The sequence below is a fragment of the Sorex fumeus genome, unplaced genomic scaffold, assembly GCF_029834395.1.
Source record: "Sorex fumeus unplaced genomic scaffold, SorFum_2.1 ptg000129l, whole genome shotgun sequence".
Lineage (NCBI taxonomy): Eukaryota > Metazoa > Chordata > Mammalia > Eulipotyphla > Soricidae > Sorex > Sorex fumeus.
Genome location: NW_026606186.1, coordinates 11879101 through 11899080, shown reverse-complemented (window position 1 = coordinate 11899080; position 19980 = coordinate 11879101). Strand labels below are relative to the sequence as shown.

General features: G+C 41.1%; 1 protein-coding gene across 1 annotated transcript in view; it reads right to left on the bottom strand.

Moving 5' to 3' along the window:
* Positions 1 to 19980, bottom strand: part of BRINP1 (BMP/retinoic acid inducible neural specific 1) — a 232732-nt gene that overhangs the window by 66491 nt on the left and 146261 nt on the right. Inside the window, exons 4-5 of the mRNA XM_056138596.1 lie at positions 6379 to 6548; positions 1690 to 1795 (exon numbers count right to left, since the gene is read on the bottom strand). Coding sequence (XP_055994571.1) covers positions 1690 to 1795; positions 6379 to 6548 — 276 coding nt within the window. The remainder of the gene's footprint in view (positions 1 to 1689; positions 1796 to 6378; positions 6549 to 19980) is intronic.

Here is a 19980-nt window from a genome sequence, read left to right as displayed (position 1 = left end):
TCCAGATTCAAACCCTGCTGGTGTTTCACCTAGACTGTGCAGTTAACCGTGGGAATAAATAAGTTGAAAATCCTGATCGTGCCCAAGGAAGATTTGTCTTTTTAAATCTACATTCTTATCAAGCATTAGCAAAAATGTTTATTCTATACTAAAGGAGGATATGGTTATTGCTCGTGAAACTGAGGTTATAGTTTACTGTATTTTAAGACTGAACCACTTTTGTGGCCTGAATTTCCCTGGGAAATTTTTTTTATTGCTCCCAACCGACAAGACCAGGCTTTCCCTGCTGCATTTTTTAACCATCTTCTATAAGAAGACCGTGAATCAAAGAGTTGCCAAGGAACAGGAATACAAAAGTCTTATTAGGCTTGCTTAGCTATACCTGCCAATCTCAACCCAACTTTCCACCCACTGACATTCAGAATCACCTTTATCATATACTTTTCTAGAAGGTCACATTTTTAGTCTCTTCAAAGTTAAAGCATGTCATGTATTTTTTTCTGACTATAAAGTTAATGCATGATCACTGTAGAAAAATTAGAAAAGGAACTCGAAGCCTAAAATAACTCACCTATAACCTCATCATGCAGAAGTAACCCCTTTTAACATCTCAGACTATTTTCTTGCAATATTATTTTTCCTTGTATTTTCACATTGTTAAGATGATGCCACACATCCAATCATAAACTATCCATTTTTTAATTAACATTATATGAAATCATTCTCACATAGTCTTGATAATGTTCTATAAGCCATATTTTAGCACCTGTCTATTATTTTGTTGTGTGCATGCTACACAATTCACTCAGCCTTCTCATGTGGAAAATTGAGATCTCTACATGCTTCTTTCTATTATAAATTATGCTTTTTAAAACTGCACTTTCTGTACTTAAAGCCTTGTCATTTTCTCCTGCTATCTCTCTTTTTCTGTATAATGAACTAATAAGGGTGAAATTACTATTCCAAAGGTTTTATTTTATTTAAGCTCGTAAGTATATAGGGAGCACATAGCATGGGCCTAACACAGACTAAATTAAACAAATACAAATATATATATGCAAATGAATTCTTATAATTGATGCATTCTCACCAACAGTGTCAAAGAATATATCTGTCACTCTACAATCCAGCCAGCATTAAAAGGTCTCTGTAAATTCTACTAATCCCCCAATGCACATATCCATGAGCATACGCATGGGTGTCTGTATATATTGAATATCACAATTGGCAAACCAATATGGAGAAAGAAGATTATACAGAAACAAAAATTCTATAAAATGCCTTATAGTTCCTAGAATTCAAATAACACCTGCCAAAATACATTGAAAATCAAACACAATAATGTAGGAGATTCCAAAGATATGATATGAAACTTTAATATATATATTAGATTGGGAGCATCTATAAATAACACTGTTTAGGTATTTTCATCAAAATAATCAGATAAAGCTCATATTTCCATAGTTTAGATATGAAACTAATTAATAACCATGAATGTAATGCCCTGTATAGGATAGAAAAACTTAAAGACATCATCATAACTGTCTTAATTTCCATATGTGTAGGTTTCACTGATTTCCTTGTCTTTCCCCTTCTTTGTTCTCCTACCACACATGGTCTCCTGCTAAACCCCAAGCATTCCCACACTGTGCTGCATCCCGTCTACCCACATTTCCAAGGGCATCCTACCTTGAAGATGCAGTTTGCTCTCAGTACTCTGCAGAAGGACGGAACTCACAGAGTCCAGATTGTCATAGCTGTTACAGCCCAGAGGCCCAGTACGTGTCTCTGTAACCTGGAGTGGACATCAAAGGTGACCATGTGAGACCAGTGCCCTTGTCTGGCACAGAACCTGCAGAGTTGGGCCCCCAGCAGAGAAAACCTGGCAAAGAAAATCTTCTGACCTTCTGAGCCAATGGCCATTTCCTAAACCCCTTGTCCATCCAGGATCACGCTCGGGTATCCCTAGACAGATGTCAGGATAGCAGGGCAGCCAAGCACATCGAGTGGAGCCATTTATTTTGATTTATCACTTTTCAAGGTTGCTTTCACTATTCTTTGAATGTATGGGTTGAAGCACAATAGGATTTTTCAAAAGCCTAGGTTTGGGGATCAGAAAAATCAATGAGAAATGCTGATTGGGTCATTAATTTGCTGTCTGACCAAAGGAAACCACTTCTTCAAGCTTCTGCAGTGACCTAATTCTCATAGTGCCTTCATGGGGAGTCTGTGAGGCAACACTCAAAGGGTGTACTGATACATGGCATTTGTTCACACCAAAAGTCTCTAAAAACTGTTATGAATACATGAGCATTATTATCAGACAATAACAATATAATGGTCTTCATTTCCCAAAAGAAATTTCTGCAATGGATCCAATCGGTCACTGCAGAACAAAAAAACTCAACCTTATGGCAATGTGGTTCCAGCATAATATACAAGGATATTTGAGGGGGTGAGCAACAGGGAAACATGTATTCAAAAACACAGCCTTAAATTAGGAACTTTTTTTGTAAAAAGAGATTTCTTCACTCTTCCAGACTTTACTTCTCATTAGTTAGCACAAAATTACTTATAAGGTTTGGCTTGATGTTGACATCCAACTATAAAGATACAGTATCGATGGGGGTAGGAAATGATAAATTTCCAAACACCAGTTGTCTTTTTCAATGTTGAAGCTTTGGATCACTAACTTTCCATGTCTCAACTTTGCCATAGATCAAATGATATCAACACTTTCATTCCACTGAAAAAATCCACTGATCATATTTCTGATGCATTTGGTATTTATGGAAAAATTTCCCAGCATGTGGCACTAAGTCTGGCACTCCCTCACAGTGCTTATAGTTGCCCTCTACTAGATTAAGAAAGGTATGTTCAGGCTAGAGTGATAGCACAGTGGGTAGGGTGTTTGCCTCGCATGTGGCTGACCCCGGGCTCGATTCTCAGCATCCCATATGGTCCCCTGAGCACTGCCAGGAGTGATTCCTCAGTGCAAAGCCAGGAGTAACCCCTGAGCATCGCCAGATGTGACCCAAAAAGCAAAAGAAAAAAAAAAAGAAAGGTATGTTTACTCCTCACTTGCTAAGGGATTTTATACATTTTCCAGGAACAAATTAACATCTCATTTATATTGAATGTTCTATGTCTAATTAGGTTTTTTTTAGTTTTACAGCCAAAGAGGTTTTTTTATTACAATCTTTATTTATTAACACAAAACACTTAAGCAGTATCTATAATATAATATCTTCTAATAGAAAGCCAATATTCTCTTTCTCAGTATAGAACACACTAAAGTATTTTTATTGGCCTATTCCTATTTACCCCCTTACATTTCCTTAATTCTCTTTAATTTTACGAAGTTTTGCATTTGTAGAATTTACCTAGTTCCTGTAAACTTTAAAATGTATTCAAGCACAATTAGACATAATAATTTTGAATTTATATAACCATAAACAAAAGACTAAATTTTTGAAAAAAAATCTTGATTAACAAATTTGTAAAATTCCAGAAACTTTAGCTCTAGTCATCAATCTGTGAGTAGTTGATACCACTCCACCCAAAAAGACCCTTCCTATATGTGGTGGGAAATAAAACAGTGAGAAAAGTTATTGGGAGGATTTTGTCTTTGGAACTGAGTTTACATGGAGGAGGGGTTGTTTGTCAGGTGTCCTTGGGACTCTGGTGGAGTGTAAAGGCTCCTCTGGTGAAGGATGCAGTATTAGAATGTTGTATGCAGGGAAAGTATGATTAACAGTATTATAAGCCCTAGTAGTTTAATAAAAATGGTTTTCAAAAAAGTATATAAATAATTAGTTGAGTTTTCCTCCTAATAAGCTATTCCTTTTTGGGCAAAAAGATAATAATGTCATTTTTTACTGTACGAAACTTAAATCTCCCAATTCATTTTGCTAAATATATCCTGGAAAAAAATCATAGGCAAAATTTGCCCACCTGGCTCAGCTGCTCATCTGAAAGCTGGCAATGAGAGATATTCTATTCAGCTAAGTCTTGGGTAGATCAAACGACAGCAAGAAAAGTCTCAGTCACAGATTGAGATAGTATAGAAGACATTCCTACTATAAGTACGCTTTCTTGAGCAGTCTCCTTGCAATTTCTGTGAAAAAACTCCTCTAAAGAGGGAGCCTGCCCTTCCAGGAGGCACAAAAGAGGATTATCTTCTGACAGAGTTTCAGTATCTCAATTCTGCATCCCTTCCAAGGAGGAGAGAAACACTGGGTGATAATGGAAATCAAGTCTTTGCTTCACTCTGACTCTGATGACTTCATAAAGATCTGTCTCTCTGTGCTGAGTTCCCTAACAACATAATCCCTCAATATAGGCGATTCTTCTCAGATAAGCTGGCTTTTTGTTGATGTGATTTATTTCCCTTTCCTAACCTCCCTTCTACATAGCCTTTTCTCTTCTTCTAGTCAATTTCTTATTCATCTGATTCTTCCCCAGGTCCCGGTGCATGCTTTCCCCCAGAAATAACCGTTAAAAGTCTAAATACAAGGCGAGATCTACATTTTACTCCGAAACTTAGAAAAAGGATGAAGAAATGCAACACAATGCAGATATAACCTGGTTTAAGAAAATTCGAGACATGAAAAACATATGCCTTTGAAACCTTCAGAACTCATCCTTTAGACAGAAAAAAAAAATCATTTCCCTTACTCTCTTTATAGAAGAAACCTCTGGGGTGAGAGAGAGAGAGAGTGCAGAGAGGTAACACATGACGTTGACCTCAGTTCACTCTCCTACAAAATTCAGTCTCTTATAAAAGTAAGTAAAAAAGTAAAGGCCCTCCTGTTGATCATCGATTTGCTCGAGCGGGCCCAGTAACGTCTCCATTGGAGACTTTGTTGTTACTGTGTTTGGCATATCGAATACATCACGGGGAGCTTGCCAGGCTCTGCCATGTGGGCGAGGTACTCTCGGTAGCTTGCCGGGCTCTCCGAGAGGGGCGGAGGAATCGAACTCGGGTCGGCCATGTTGGCTGCGTGCTAGGCAAACGCCCTACCGCTGTGCTATCGCTCCAGTCTCTTATATGGTTCCCCACACATTGCCAGTAGCAAACCTGGCGGCTCACTATCGAACACTGCACAGCTGGGTGTGGCCCTAAAACCAAACTGGATAAGAAAGTAAGTAAGTAAGTAAGTAAGTAAGTAAGTAGGTGAATAAGTAAGTAAGAGCATTCTCTAAATTTATTTACTGCACTTACAATGGATTCTGATGTAGTTTATTTTTTGTTGTTTCTTTTTGGTTTCCGGGGGTTGGGGGCGGGGGAGGTTGATCTGTCCGTTAGTAGCCTACATCTTATTTAAATTTAAATTAAACTAAAATTAAGGTGACTTTTAAATTTAATCCCTCAGTAGCCACATATCAAATGTTCTAAACACCATGGTACCCACTATCTTGAATAGCACAGATGGACAGAATATACCACCATTCTCCTGGAAGATTCTATTGGATAAAGCTGGTTAAAGATATCATCGGACAGCCCATGACAGTGCGCATGACTTTATAAGTAAATTTTGATGAGACACTGCCATACCATTTTGTTTACCAACTGTTTATGGCTGATTTTTGTGCTACTGCTGCAAAGGTACATCATAGCAACAGATGGCCTGTAGAGCCAAAATATGTACCATTATTCCTTCACAGAAGTTATTGGGTGATCTCTGGTTTGGAAAGAGGAGTCCCAGCCCTTCTATGACACCCCCCATCAATGTATCCCTAAGCAAGTCTTCAGATTTTGTTTCTGGTTTTTTTTGGGGGGGGGTCACACCCGGTGATGCACAGGGATTACTTCTGGCCCAGGCACTCAGGAATTACTCCTGGCAGTGCTCAGGGGACAATACATGATGCTGGGAATCGAACCCAGGTCAGCCTTGTGAAAGGCAAATGCCCTTTCCGCTGCGCTATCACTTCAGCCCCAGTCTTCATTTTTAAGATCCCAGTCTCGCATCTTTAGAAGATGGGAGAGGCTATAAAACAAAACAAAACAGGTATCTGAAGGATGTCTGACCTAGGCATTAGGAATTAACTCCTGCTAGTTCTATGTTACCTTATGAAATCATTTATCACTTAAGAAGGGCATCTGAAAATCATCCATGTAGGAAAACTGGAAGACTGAATGAAAGGATTGCTGATAATTCTGCCGTGACCATAGACAGGGCTGTTCCCATAAATCAGTAACTATGGTCACTCTGATGAGCATGTTCAGAATATTGATGAATCAGAGTGTAAAACAGAGGGGACTGTGAGCTTCATGGGAATATGAAACCTGAGAATGTATTCGCCCATCAACTCTCTGGATACTTGTGTTGCAGTGTTACTCTCTTAATAACCACCCAGACTTCCCTCAAATCATACCTTGATCGCTCCAGTTGATATTTGTATTTCATGGAGCCTCCTCATGGTGCCATCACGGTCGACAAAGTAGGACGATGCAAGCTGGTGCAAAGCTTCAACACTTTGAGTGGCATTCCCTGACTTCCTGTCGAGGTGACTTTTGTCCATGTACATGGTCAAGGCCTCTTCCCCTGAACAGAAAAGAGAGATGCTCAGCATCTGTAGAGACTGGATGGAAAGAAAGGTGGCAGGATCTGGTAGCTGAAAATATCCTTAAGTCAGCCAATAAAATAGCACAAGTTTCCTACAGCTTTTGCAAATCAAAGGCACAATCACATGAGAAAGAACATATTTACATATCATTGAGATAAGTAAATGCAAAGGTTCATCAAGTCATTAGAAAAAAACATGTCATTAAGTCACAGATGATGTCCCCAGCATCATCTCTACCAAACAGAGCTCACAACCATTTTTTGAGTCTCACTCTCTGATGTAAATTTATGGATATGACCTCCTATTCTCTCTCTCTCTCTCTCTCTCTCTCTCTCTCTCTCTCTCTCTCTCTCTCTCTCTCTCAAATTCCTGGTTTATTTTTGTTTGGTTGTATTTTTTGTTTTATTTTGGAGGTAGCAATCAAACCCATTGCCTCATGCTGGCAAAGTGTGTAAGTGTGTGCTTTTCCAAGGAATTCCACCCAAGAGCTCTCCTGTTTCCTTATGTGGTTCTCCTTTTTCAGTTTCTCATCTCTCACTTCTTTTTCCTACATCCTTATTTCCTCTCCCTCTTCTACAATCATTACCTAGACAGACAGGTGAGCTGATGAATGGATGGATGGATGGATGGATAGATAGATGGATAGAGTTAGCAGATTGACAGATACAGATAAAATACAAAACTGAAAGAGATACAGACAGACATAAAGGAATAATTACGTGCCTATATAGATATAGAGATGATAAACTAAATACTGAGATGTGTCAAGTAAGACACTGTTTATATTAGACACCATATACCCCTTATACAAAGTCCAGTTCTTGATATCTATGAGATAGCAAATATTTAAGTCACTGCTTTTCTAATCCATTCAACAAATATTTCTTAAATATCCACATATTCCAGGCACCACACTTTTGAGAGTGCAATGAAGACGTCCTATCAGGGGGAACAAGAAAATAAGGCAAGAAAGTCAAGTACAAGGAAGAAAGAGATAAGATAAAAATAAGTATTTTACATCATGGAAGTTTCCTTTGAAATAGGTGCCTTCATTATTAACAGTACTAATGTGGATGCCTTTTATTTTGAATAACAAGAAAGATTTTCACCAATTTCAGAAAGAAAGCTCCAGATATTCCTACTAAATAGATATGTCCCTCTGGTTTTTCGGTCTAAAAACTGTGAACTTGAGGATGTTTCTTAACTTCTCTGTTCACTAATCATCAAATAAAGTGGATAGTCTAGAAAGATATTCATTAAGAATTAGGAAAGGCATTCAGGTTTCTTCCAGTTTCTGGCTATTGTAAAGAGTGCTGCAATGAACAAACAAGTGCAGATGTCACTTCGACTATACATTTTTGCCTCTCTGGGATATATTTCCAGGAGTGGTATTGCTGGGTCAAATGGGAGCTCAATTTCTAATTTTTGGAGAATCGTCCATACTGTTTTCCAGAAGGGCTGAACCAGTCGACATTCCCACCAGCAGTGAAGGAGTGTCCCTTTCTCGCCACATCCACGCCAGCATTGGTTGCTTTTGCTCTTTTGAATGTGGGCCAGTCTCTGAGGTGTGAGATGGTATCTCATTGTGGTTTTGATCTGCATCTCCCTGATGATTAATGATGTAGAGCATTTTCTCATGTGCTTTTTTGCCATTCGGATTTCTTCTTTGAGAAAGTTTCTGTTCATTTCATTGCCCCATTTTTGGATGGGGTTGGATGTTTTCTTCTTGTGGAGTTTAACCAGAATTTTGTATATCCTGGATATCAACCCCTTGTCAGATGTGTATGCCCAAGAACAGATGACTGGTTAAAGAAACTTTGGTACATCTACACAATGGAGTACTATGTAGCTGTTAGAAAAGATGAAGTCATGAAATTTACATACAAGTGGTACAATATGGAAAGTATCATGCTAAGCGAAATGAGTCAGAAAGAGAGGGATAGACATAGAAAGATTGCATTCATCTGGGGGATATAAAGTAACAAAATATGAGATTAATACCCAAGAATAGCTGAGATCAGAACCAGGAGGATTACTCCATAACTTAGAGGCCAGCCGGGTATCCTAGAGGAAAGGGCAGTTCAGATAGAGAAGGGAGCACCAAATAAAGGGTGTTTGGAGGATCCTCCCAGGAGGGGAGATGCATGTCGAAAGTAGACTATGGACTGAACATGTTTGCCACTCAATGCCTCTTTTGCAGACCACAACACCGAAAAGGAGAAAGAGAACACAGGGGATTGCCCTGCCACAGAGGCAGGGGGGGATGGGGGGATGGGGGTGGGGGGATATTATCCATGGTGGTGGAAAATGGGCACTGGTGGAGGGATGGGTATCTGATCATTGTATAATCGAAACCCAAGCACAAAAAATTGTAAATCTACAAATGTACCTCATGGTGTTTCTCTAATAAAAAAAAAAGAATTAGGAAAGGCATGACAGTCAATACAATTATTAAGAATAAACACTGTCACTCCTTCCATTGTTTATCAATTTGCTCGAGCAGGCCCATTAATGTCTCCATTGTGACACTTGTTGTTGTTGTGTTTGGTATATCGAATACATCACAGGTAGCTTGCCAGGCTTTGCCCTGCAAGTGAAATACTCTTGGTAGCTTGCTGGGATCTCTGAAAGGGGCGGAGGAATCCAACCTGGGCTGGCCTGGTTGGCTGCATGTAAAGCAAATGCCCTAACCACTGTGCTAAATAAATAAATAAATAGATAGATAGATAAATAAATATCCAAATAAACTTCTTATATAAGTGTCTGGTTCAAAGAAGCAAGCACAGCTCATTGCAGAAGTATTAAATAGCAGTCCAAATGGGTAGGATGTGAACCAGTTCTCTGCACTCTGGACCCTTGTTTCTCAGATTCTGCATATGTAAAACCATGGATACAAACTATATTTACCTCATAATGTTGCATAAGGGCAAATTAGTACATTACATAATGCATCCGTATCCTGCCTGTCACTCAGAGATCACCACAGATCTGTTAACCATCATTTGATTATGGGGAGACATCAATTGTATGACATTTATCCTTACATCTAATCCACTTAATATGATAGGATATTCAGAGCACAAACACTGCCAGTACTTTCTGAGGACAAAAGCTTGATACCTAAGACAACTGAAATTTCTTCAGAATGCTGATGAAGTTTTAAATTGAAGATTTTAAAAAAATTATTCAGGAAGACAATGGTTTTCCTCTGAAGTGAGCACAGTGCTGACTCACAGGTTAATTCTCTGCCTCAGATTCCTCCATTATAGCTTCTGGAACATGGTTCCACTGTCATTTAGTTTTCCACACTAAGCCTCCATTCTGTCTCTCACCCTTGACCCTGTGGATCTAACCCAACCATTCCTTCTCCCTCCATGTTTCGTGCTTGCCAAATTTCCTGTCAGACTTTTCCCAAGCTCTATTTCTGCTTGAAGTACCGTTTGTCCCACCATCCTTCCTAAATGGTTGACGTAAAGATTCCTTTTATTTTTTTTAATTGAGTCACCCTGAGATATACAGTTACAAAGCTGTTCATGATTGGGTTTCAGTCATACAATGATCCAACACTCATCCCTTCACCAGTGTCCATTTCCCACCACCAATAACCCATGACCCCAGTTTGCCTTGGGCCAACCCCTCCCCTACCCCAGCCTGCCTCTATGGGTGAGGTAGGGGGAGGGGGTAGTTCTATAGCAGGCGCTCAATCTCTCTCTCTCTCTCTCTCTCTCTCTCTCTGTCTCTCTCTCTCTCTCTCTTCCCTTTTTGGCATTATAATTTTCAATACAGATACAGGTAATCATGTTTATTCTTTTACCTACTCAGCATGCAGATGCAGTTTAGTTCTTATTCAGAGTAATCATTTCCAACTCTTTGTCATAATGTTCCCTTCTCTATCCCAATTGCCTTCTCCCTCAGCACTTGAGGCAGGCTTCCAACCTTGGACTAATCCTCCTGGTCCTTGTTTCTACTGTCCTTGGGTATTAATCTCATAGTATTTTTTTTCTCACAAATGAGTGCAATCATTCTATGGCTTTCCAATCTCCTGTCTAACCCTCTTCTGTTCTTGACCTGGCATACTCCATTCACAATCCAGAAACTGCTCGGGTAAAGGCATAACAAAACTCTGACCAATCGCCAACAATACCATCAAACCTGAGATACAATCACCTGCACTCTATTATTATATCGTTCACTCACTAGTTTAGCTCAGCAAATTTTCATGGAACATTTTGTATGTGCTGAGTACTTCAGCTGGCACTCGGATGAAAAATGAGTACAAGATTGTCCCGACTGTAGAGTCATCAGAGCACTAGTATGGAGGCAACTAGACAAGTGTGACCAGGGTAGCCCAAAAGGTGACAAGTTTCATTGAAGATATACTGCAAATATAGACCACACAGCAGATATCCAAGATCTAGGAAATGCTAATAATATGCAAAATATCCATGAATAGTTTATTATTTATGAGTTGAATTAATAGTATTTCAGAAATATCACTGACACTGTCCTCCCATTGTTCATCAATTTGCTCAAGCGGGCCCAGTTACATTGTGGGACTTGTTACTGTGTTTGACATATCAAATACGTCACGGGTAGCTTGTCAGGCTTTCCCGTGCAGGGGAGATACTCTTGATAGCTTGCCAGACTCACCAAGAGGGGTGGAGGAATTGAAGGCAGAGGAGTCAAACTTGGGTTGGCCGGGTCAATTGCATTCAAGGAAAACACCCTACCCACTGTGCTATCGCTCCAGCCCCATGTTAAATAAAAAAAAATATGTTAAGCCAAGTCTCTCTTTAATCTTTTTAAATTTGGCTATATGGGGATGGAGTGATAGTACAGCAGGTAGGGCATTTGTCTTGCATGCGGTCAACCAGGGTTCGATTCCCAGCATCCCATATAGTCCCCTGGGCACTGCCAGGAGTAATTCCTGAATGCAAAGCTAGGAGCAATCCCTGTGCATTGTCGGGTGTGACCCAAAAAGCAAAACAAACAAACAAACAAAAATTGGGCTATAAAATTTTAAATACATAAAGAATTCATATTTGTGATTCATGTTAAATTTTAAGTTTGACTGGTCTAGGGACACAGGCTTAGGGGATTATTTCCAGATGGATAGCTATGGTGAGAAGCCTAAGGAGTGGAATGTGCCCACAATCCTGTGGATAAAGTGGAGCATAGGTACAAGTGTGATCTTTTCTATCCAGAATACCTTAAAGTTCTAAGGTATTCTCCACTCACTCAAATGAGCTCGATTTTCTCTCATTGCCAGACCTCTGCTTTAATTTCTTTTTTGAGTTAACTTCTTCTCATCCCTCAGGTGTCATCTAACACCCTAGGGGAACACCTTCTCTGAGAAGCCTTCCCTGTATTCCCCATTATACTCAATCAATTAAGAACTCTAACTATGGGCTCCTCTATATCTTTTATATCTGCAAAAGAACACCTAGGTGATATGGCTTGTTGACAGCCCTGTCACCTTCTCTTGTGGCAATCTACTGTGAGATCAGGCAGTCTGTAAGTTTTTCATCATTACCTGTAGGGTAACATTGCTTTGTCCTTCCACAAGAAGCTTAGGTTTATCTGGTTACACCCATCAATCTGGTTACACCCATCACAGTGCTCCTGAAGCACTTCCACTTCCATTGTGTTTATCTGTAAACAGTCTTCCCTATGCTCTCCTTCCCACCCAGTTAATCAGCTTTCCCCTTAATCAGACTGTTAATTTGTAAGATCAGTTTCCCAGAAATCTATGATTTTATATGTATGAGTGAAACATTGCCTTTATCCTCTCCTTATGCCTTATGAATAGTTTACCTTAAAGTAATATCCTTTTTGTATAGACACAGGAAGACCGTTAACATTATGCTTTGTAACTTAGGATTTGATTGGCTTTGAATATTATTCACTCCCAGGCATCTGCTTTCTCGACTTAAGCCTCAGTTGCCCTTAGTTCCTAACACCCCAAAAGCAGGGTCCCGACGAGGGACTGAATGGACCCAGGGCAAGCAGTGAGCTACTCTGGCAGTGAAATGGGCCAGGCCAAAGTGCCACGATTCTTAACTATAAGTTAAGAGTTTGATCATGGACAAATGCTGTCATGATCCAAGGTAACGACAAGACTAGGATCCTGCTAGGGGTGGGAAAGACTATCTGGCCTGAGCACCGTAGTCTGAGATCGAGATGGCCCTAGGAGAGCAATTCTATAAGTTTAAGATATTTCTTACTTTATCCATACAAAATGATTTATATTATATTGTTATATGCTTGTCGGACAAGGAGAGGAGAGGCACACCCATGGGATTCTGCTCTAGGGTGGGTCCTCCTGCTGAGGAAGGATCTGTCCTAGGAGCGGCCTTCCCTGAGGCTAAGATTTCTACCCCTATTGATTTCTACCCCTATTGATTGTGACCGCACCTATGTGTAATTGTTCCCCCAATTCCTCTTGGAGAGAGATATAATGAGACTGTAGATTGGGCATAGGAGGCAGAGACAGATGAAGAGAGAATCAGAATAAACTACGACTAATACCTACCAGCCTGGCCCTCGTTCCTTCCTCCTCCTGACCATCGCCATCGACCTCTCCGGGGTGGGAGAAGGGTGAGACTACTGAATGCGGGCGGCGGGAGAGATAGAATGCGGGCGGCGGGAGAGATAGAGCCACCGCCGCTGTGTGTGTGCCGTGCCCCCTCTTGTGTGAGTTTACACAATTACCTAGTATCATATGAGTCTACACTATGTACTCAATAAATTATCAGGGAATTTGTAGGTAAGCAGATAAATATGGAAGTAAGTCAACTCTACAGTGTTTATTGACTGCCATATAAACCTCAACAGTGAAGCTGACACCTCCCACCTGAAAGATTCATCACCATCAAAATTAACCTTTAGCTTCCATAAATGCAGGCTTATGCAACAAATAAGACACAGCACATTGCCACTTTCCCATGAACTTCAGGAGGATACGATGTTCTGTCCTTTGGACCCTACTGCAACCTGAATTTATCTGAATTTAAAATGTCTTCATGGGGCTGGAGCAATAGCACAGCGGGTAGGGCGTTTGACTTGCATGCAGCCAACCAGAGTTCGATTCCCAGCATCCCATATGGTCCCCTGAGCGCAGCCAATAGTAATTACTGAGTGCAGAGCCAGGAATAACCCCTGTGCATTGCCGGGTGTGACCCAAAAACCAAAAAAAAAAAAAAAAAGTCTTCATAGGGCTGGAGCATTAGAACAATGGGGAGGGCATTTGCCTTGCACGCAACTGATCCAGATTTGATCCCCAGCAACCCATTGGGTACACCAAGTACCTCTAGGAGTGATTCTTGAGTACAAAGCCAAAAGAAGTAATAATTGAGCACAGATGGGTGTGGAATCTTCCCCCCACCCACCCCGTCCAAATAAAAAGTCTTTGTAAACAATTAGAATTTGATTTCTTAGGAAGGTGGCTGGCTTGCGGGAATTCAGGATCTGATTTTCCTTTGTAATGCTCTCAATACTTCTCCCAGGTCAGATCAAGAACAGATGTTCTGTTATTATTTGATAGATGAATGGATAGTAGATGGATGAATGGGCAGAGAAATGATTGAATAGGTAGAAGACTGAAGAAGGTACATGATTAAGGAAGTGAATATGCTAGAGGTTAGAGCCAGGAGGCAGAGGAAATAAATATGCTCAGTGTCAGCTCAGGCCCTCGGAGGGCCTTTGAAAGAGAAGGTGAAGGAAGCCCAGTTCCCTCCAGACTGAGAACTGGAAGAAGCGAACCTTAGATCAAGAGGGGTTAATGGGTTTCTCACTGCATTATTAAGACTTAATTTCTTGTTTATTAAGAGAATGTTCTGTTTAAAGTTGCTTTCCCATTTGGGCATTCCTGTAAATTGCCTTTGCCACCCTGCTTAGGCCTTTCCTCAATCTCTCTGTCCTCAGGGTGCTCTGCCTCACTCTCAGCTGCACACAGTCCTCTGAGGGGAAGGAAGTGATACTCAGATCCACAGGAGAGGGAGGATGAGATGTGAGGTGACTGCTTTATGCTTTCAGGCAATAGGAGGAGATACTTCTTTCCCTCCCCCCGCACCCGTGTGTGTGTGTGTGTGTGTGTGTGTGTGTGGTAAGGGGGGACTGTTGGGCTGTCAGACTTTCAGTTTCTAGAACATTCTTCAGCCATTCCTTCTGAGTCCCTGTGACTAGATTCTCAACCTTCCTCTTAGTAAAGAAATGCAGGGTGGGCACATATGCCGCATGAGCCTATTTGCTGCTTGTGCTGAGCAAATGGGGTACATGAGCACATGTGTCGCCCGCATATACCCTCTTGAGATGTGTGTATTTTCATACTTTCGTGTCTAATGCTGGGATGTGTGTAGGGGCTCGCTCCGCCCTTGCAGAAGCCCGGGTTCTCTCAAGCATGTTACTCTCCACTCTCTCCCACTTTCTTTTTCTCCTTATAAAATCTGTTTTACTTAAAAAAAAATGCAGGGTGGGTAATAATAAAGATACACGTAAATATACAGCTAATGCTGGTAACAGGCCCAGAGAGGATGGCCCACACCCTTAGAGAGAAGCTCCAGAAGACACAAAAGACCAGGAAAAGAATTTCAAAGACCATCAACCACTTCCAACTCCACCCTCTTGGCAACCACCCTAGCAACAGACTTTTACCTAAGAAACCGCACATGGGGGCAGTTTTGGCAAACCCTATAAAAGCCACCTTGGCCAAAGGAAATGTGCACATATGCTGCCTGAGCCCATGTGCTACTTGTGCCCATGTGGCCAAGGACATGTGTGTCTCCCATATCTCCCCTCTTGAGATGTTTACTATCATGCTTCCATATCTAATGCTGGGGTGTGATAAGATGTTCTCTCCGCTTTTGGAGAAGCCTGTGATCTCTTCAGGGCATTATTCTCTGTCTCTCTTACTTTCTCTCCCTCCTTCCCCTTACTACAAACCTCCAAATAAAACCTGTTTTTACTTCACTGATCATTTACTCCTGAAATTCTTTTCTGTGAAGCAAGACAAGAACCCGAAAGCCTAGGTAAGGCCTAGGACTTTCCTTCAAAGAGGAAATCATCACTCCAACCCTAGTCCGTGGCTTCCCGTGAAATTGGGTGGTGTGGATCAACTCCCGTACTTCAAGACCAAGTGGTTGTCAGGTGTGACTTGACATCCAGCAAGTGGGGCTGGCCAAGACTCAGGCCCATGACTTTCAAGGGCTTAAAAAAAGGGCTTTTTCAGTCCTAGTCTTCCCCAATGACCTTGTGGTGGCACCGGTGGATAGGGACAAAGTGACCATCTTTCTCTCCCTTGCCTCACGTAAACCATTCATGAGAGCCCACTCACCTCGATTCCTTCTCAGAAAGATATCCATGCAATGTGTACATATTCAGCTACACATGCAATCACATTGATAGGCATATTGCATCCAGATGAATCAACACCCATGTGTGCATGTATAGACTACATATGCTCATGTCTCCGTATACACTTACATACATCCAAATATAGGTTGACATTTGTGTCCATGGTACTATGTTGGCAGGCAGGCATTCCCATGTACACAGGCAAGTTTACTGTCACACAGACACCCAGCCAATGTTTATTTTGGTCCAAAATACTATCTTCAGAGGGATGAAGATAAATTGCTCTCCTCTCTCTCTCTCTCTCTCTCTCTCTCTCTCTCTCTTTCTCTCTCTCTTTCTCTCTCTCTCGTATTCCTTGATATCATTTCATTTCTTAGTTTTTCCCTGCAGTCAAATGCTCTACCTGAGCTATACCCCTTCTGCTACGACAGCACAGCGGTAGGGCGTTTGCCTTGCACGCAGCCAACATGGCCGACCCGAGTTCGATTCCTCCGCCCCTCTTGGAGAGTCCGGCAAGTTACCAAGAGTATCTCGCCTGCATGGCAGAGCCTGGCAAGCCACCCGTGATGTATTCAATATGCCAAACAGAGTAACAACAACAACAAAAAGTTTCCAATGGAGACGTTACTGGGCCTGCTCGAGCAAATCGATGAACAATGGGAGGACAGTGACAGTGACAGTTTTTCCCTGCAACACCCATCAAGAAATCATTTATCCTGAGTATTTTATGATTTCAATATTTTTCCTTGATGTGAAGAAAGAATCTACTGTGGATGAGTTAGTGAAGTGGGGAAGTAAGCAAGATTGATGTAGGCAGGTAGATAGGGAAAGGCCCCTTGTAATGAAACAAAGTTTCATGGAAGAATTCTAGGAATGACCCACCTTGTGGATACAGAAAACAAAGGCCTGATAAGACCATCCAGACCCTGAGAGTATAGGCCTCCTCCCCATGAAATTACTCTTTTTGGACCTCCCCTTTAATCTGATTAACTTTAGTGATTCAGCCCAAAGAAGACCATCACCACTCCCAACCTTCCTGGTAACCTCCTTAGCAACGGACTTTTACCTGAGAAGAAGCTTCATGTGGGGGCAGGCTGAAGAAACCCTATAAAGGCCACCTTGAACAAAGGAAGGGCGCGCATATGCTGCCGGAGCCCATGTGCTGCTTGCACCCACGTGGCCGAGCACATGTGGTGCCCGAGCACATGTGTTGCCCGCATCTCCCATCTTGAGATGTGTACTTTCATGCCTTCGTGTCTAATACTAGGATGTGTGTAGGGGCTCTCTCTCCACCGTCGGAGAAGCCTGCGTTCTCTCTGGATGCGTTACTCTCTCTTACTCTCCATTCCCTCGCTTATCTGCTTATCCCTTTCTCTCCCTCTCCAAAAATCCTCTAAATAAAATCTATTTATTTCACTCCTTGTCTACTCCTGAAATTCTTTTCTGCGAGGCGAGATAAGAACCCAGTAACCCTGGGTCCCAGGTGGCAGAGGCAGGTGGGGAGAAAGTGACCGTCTTTCTCCTCCCCACTTCACATAAGTCACCCGTGGGGCCCACCGACATCAAGATGGCTCGAGATAATCATGCTTCCATCTCTCTGCTTGACCACTTTAGCCACAGAAGAAAATGACCAGCATGAGTTGCGATGCTAACGTCTGCTCTAAGCACCTACACAGAATGGAGGTTCACGTCTCACCATCCCCACAAGGCCACTATCAAGCATTTCCTGATGCCCATTTGTTCTGCCCTGTATAGGAAAGGGTCCCCACCACCCACAGTTTTGGACAGCTGTGGACTCAGGCCAGAGGAGGAATTTCTCTTTGCAGGAAAATGGAAGTCAATTCTCTCCTCTGCATAGGCATTCCAAGTCTGTGACCTTCCCTCACAGAAAAGAACATCAGACAGAGCTGAAATCATGATGAAAAATAATTTTAAGGAATTTTTTAAAAAAAATGTGAGGGGAGAGAAATAGATCTGTATCTGTGTTCAAGAGAGAATATGGGTTTCTCCAGATGGGAGAAAAGTTAATCTGGGTGTTGTCACAAGGAAAGCTTCAGTTTCTCCATGGTCCACTTGGATTTTTTTTTCTTACTTTTGGGGTTAAAACCAGCAATGCTCAGGGGTTACTACTCCTGGCTCTGCATTCAGAAACTATATCTAGCAGTGCTGGGGGACCATATGGGATTCCTGGGATTGAACCCAGGTTGGTTGCATGTAAAGCAAATGTCTCATCCACAATGTTATCTCTCCTTTTCACAAACTTTATTTCACAGATTCTTTAACATAACTAAATGTCAAAGTGGTAAGAATCTCTATAGTTTCTCTCTCCTTTTCAAGAGGATCAATCTTTACCTGGGTGCCTCAATTTTTCCATATGCAAGGAGTTCATGATTTGCATCTCAAAGGATGTGCTTCTCATGCCTTTGGATTGTTTCAGGGGTAGGCAATTTCTTAAATTTTATTGTTTTCCAAAATACTTACCAGTTCCTTCTATCTACTTCTTACCTTAACCAAGTGCATAATCAAATCCTTAATTTTAGTCCTCTCACCACTAGATCCAATTCCTCTTTCTCATTCCTCTTTCTTCCCTCTCCCTCAAGAGCCAAACAAATGCATTTGCTTGTCCTGACAGTGACAGTTTAAGGATCATCTTTTGTTGTTTGAGTATGCCCCAAGGAACTCACCTGACACCTCAAACAGTTTATCACAGTCTTTCTTCTAAATGAATATTGTGTACTCCTTAGGAAAAATTACAGTGAATACAATTTTTTCCCACCTTCTTTTATTTAGACAAGAAGACTGATATCAAGAAAGAAAAATACATTTCTCAATGTTTCCCAAAGTGAATGAAAGGAATGGGTTTTTATCCTGAGTCCTCTAGTTTTTTTTTAGCTCCACTACATGAAAACAATAGTAACAGTAAGGATGAGGATGCTAACAGCACACAAAACACAGAACAACAACAAAAAGAATAAGAATTTTGACAATGACAACAGAGACAATTTGTAAGCCAGACACTGTTAAGGATGTAATGGATTGTTTTTTATTTTATTTTACTTTGACAATAGGGATTAAGGAAGTACTACTATTTGTTCTACATATAAAAGAGGAAATGGAGGCTTAGAGGACCAACTTGCCAGGGACAAGAAACTGCTGAGCATCAGGTGGCAGGACTAGGACCCAGCAATCAAAACTCTAATCTGCCTTCCATTCACTACAATTTACCACCTCCCAATGCATGGGGAGACTCTTAAGAATTGGAATGACATGATGCCAGCAAGAAAGACCTGGCATCATTCTTGGACACTGTATTCAATCAAGAGTAAGTCTCCACCCTTCACAGGCGCCCTCTAGTTCCTTTCCTTCACATTGAGGAGTGGAGGAGCATTCATGCCTTTGGTCCAATACTAGAACACAATCCAAAGCTTTGCATATTTTAAAATGCTATGCTGTAAAAGTAGGAGAGGAACAAGGCATTGTGAATAATTCACAACTTTGCCTTGGAGAAATTAAAAATATATTTCATTGCAAAAGAAAGGTCTTTGTTATTTGGGATTTCCAGGGACTTGGACAGAATACACTTTCTAAAGAACTGAATTGTTCCTAGTGAATATTTTGCCCCCAGTGAATTGGGAGGTGGAAAAAGTTCAGAAAAGAGGTACAAGTTGATACTACAATTAGTGTAGACATGTTATCATTCTCACCTTACAACAGAAGAGACTTTGTACTTCATAAGTTAGCATTCAAAGCCCTATTTAACTTAATATCTGAGTGGCAACAGCAGCAAAGATATACTGGTGGGTTGGTTGTTTAAGCAGAGGAGTGAAGTTGTTAAAGTGATGACTGATGTTAGGTCAAAAAAAGCAAACTTTGTGGACACAGCATACTAATTAAAAAAAAAGTTAGGGTACTTAATCATTGTATAATTGAAACCCAAGAACAAAAGTTTTTAAGTCTACAACTGTACCTCATGGTATTTCACTAATAAAAATTTAAAAAAGTTTAGTGCGTCACTTATAAGCTATATCTCTCAGCTGACTTGCCTTTAAAATGGAGGTT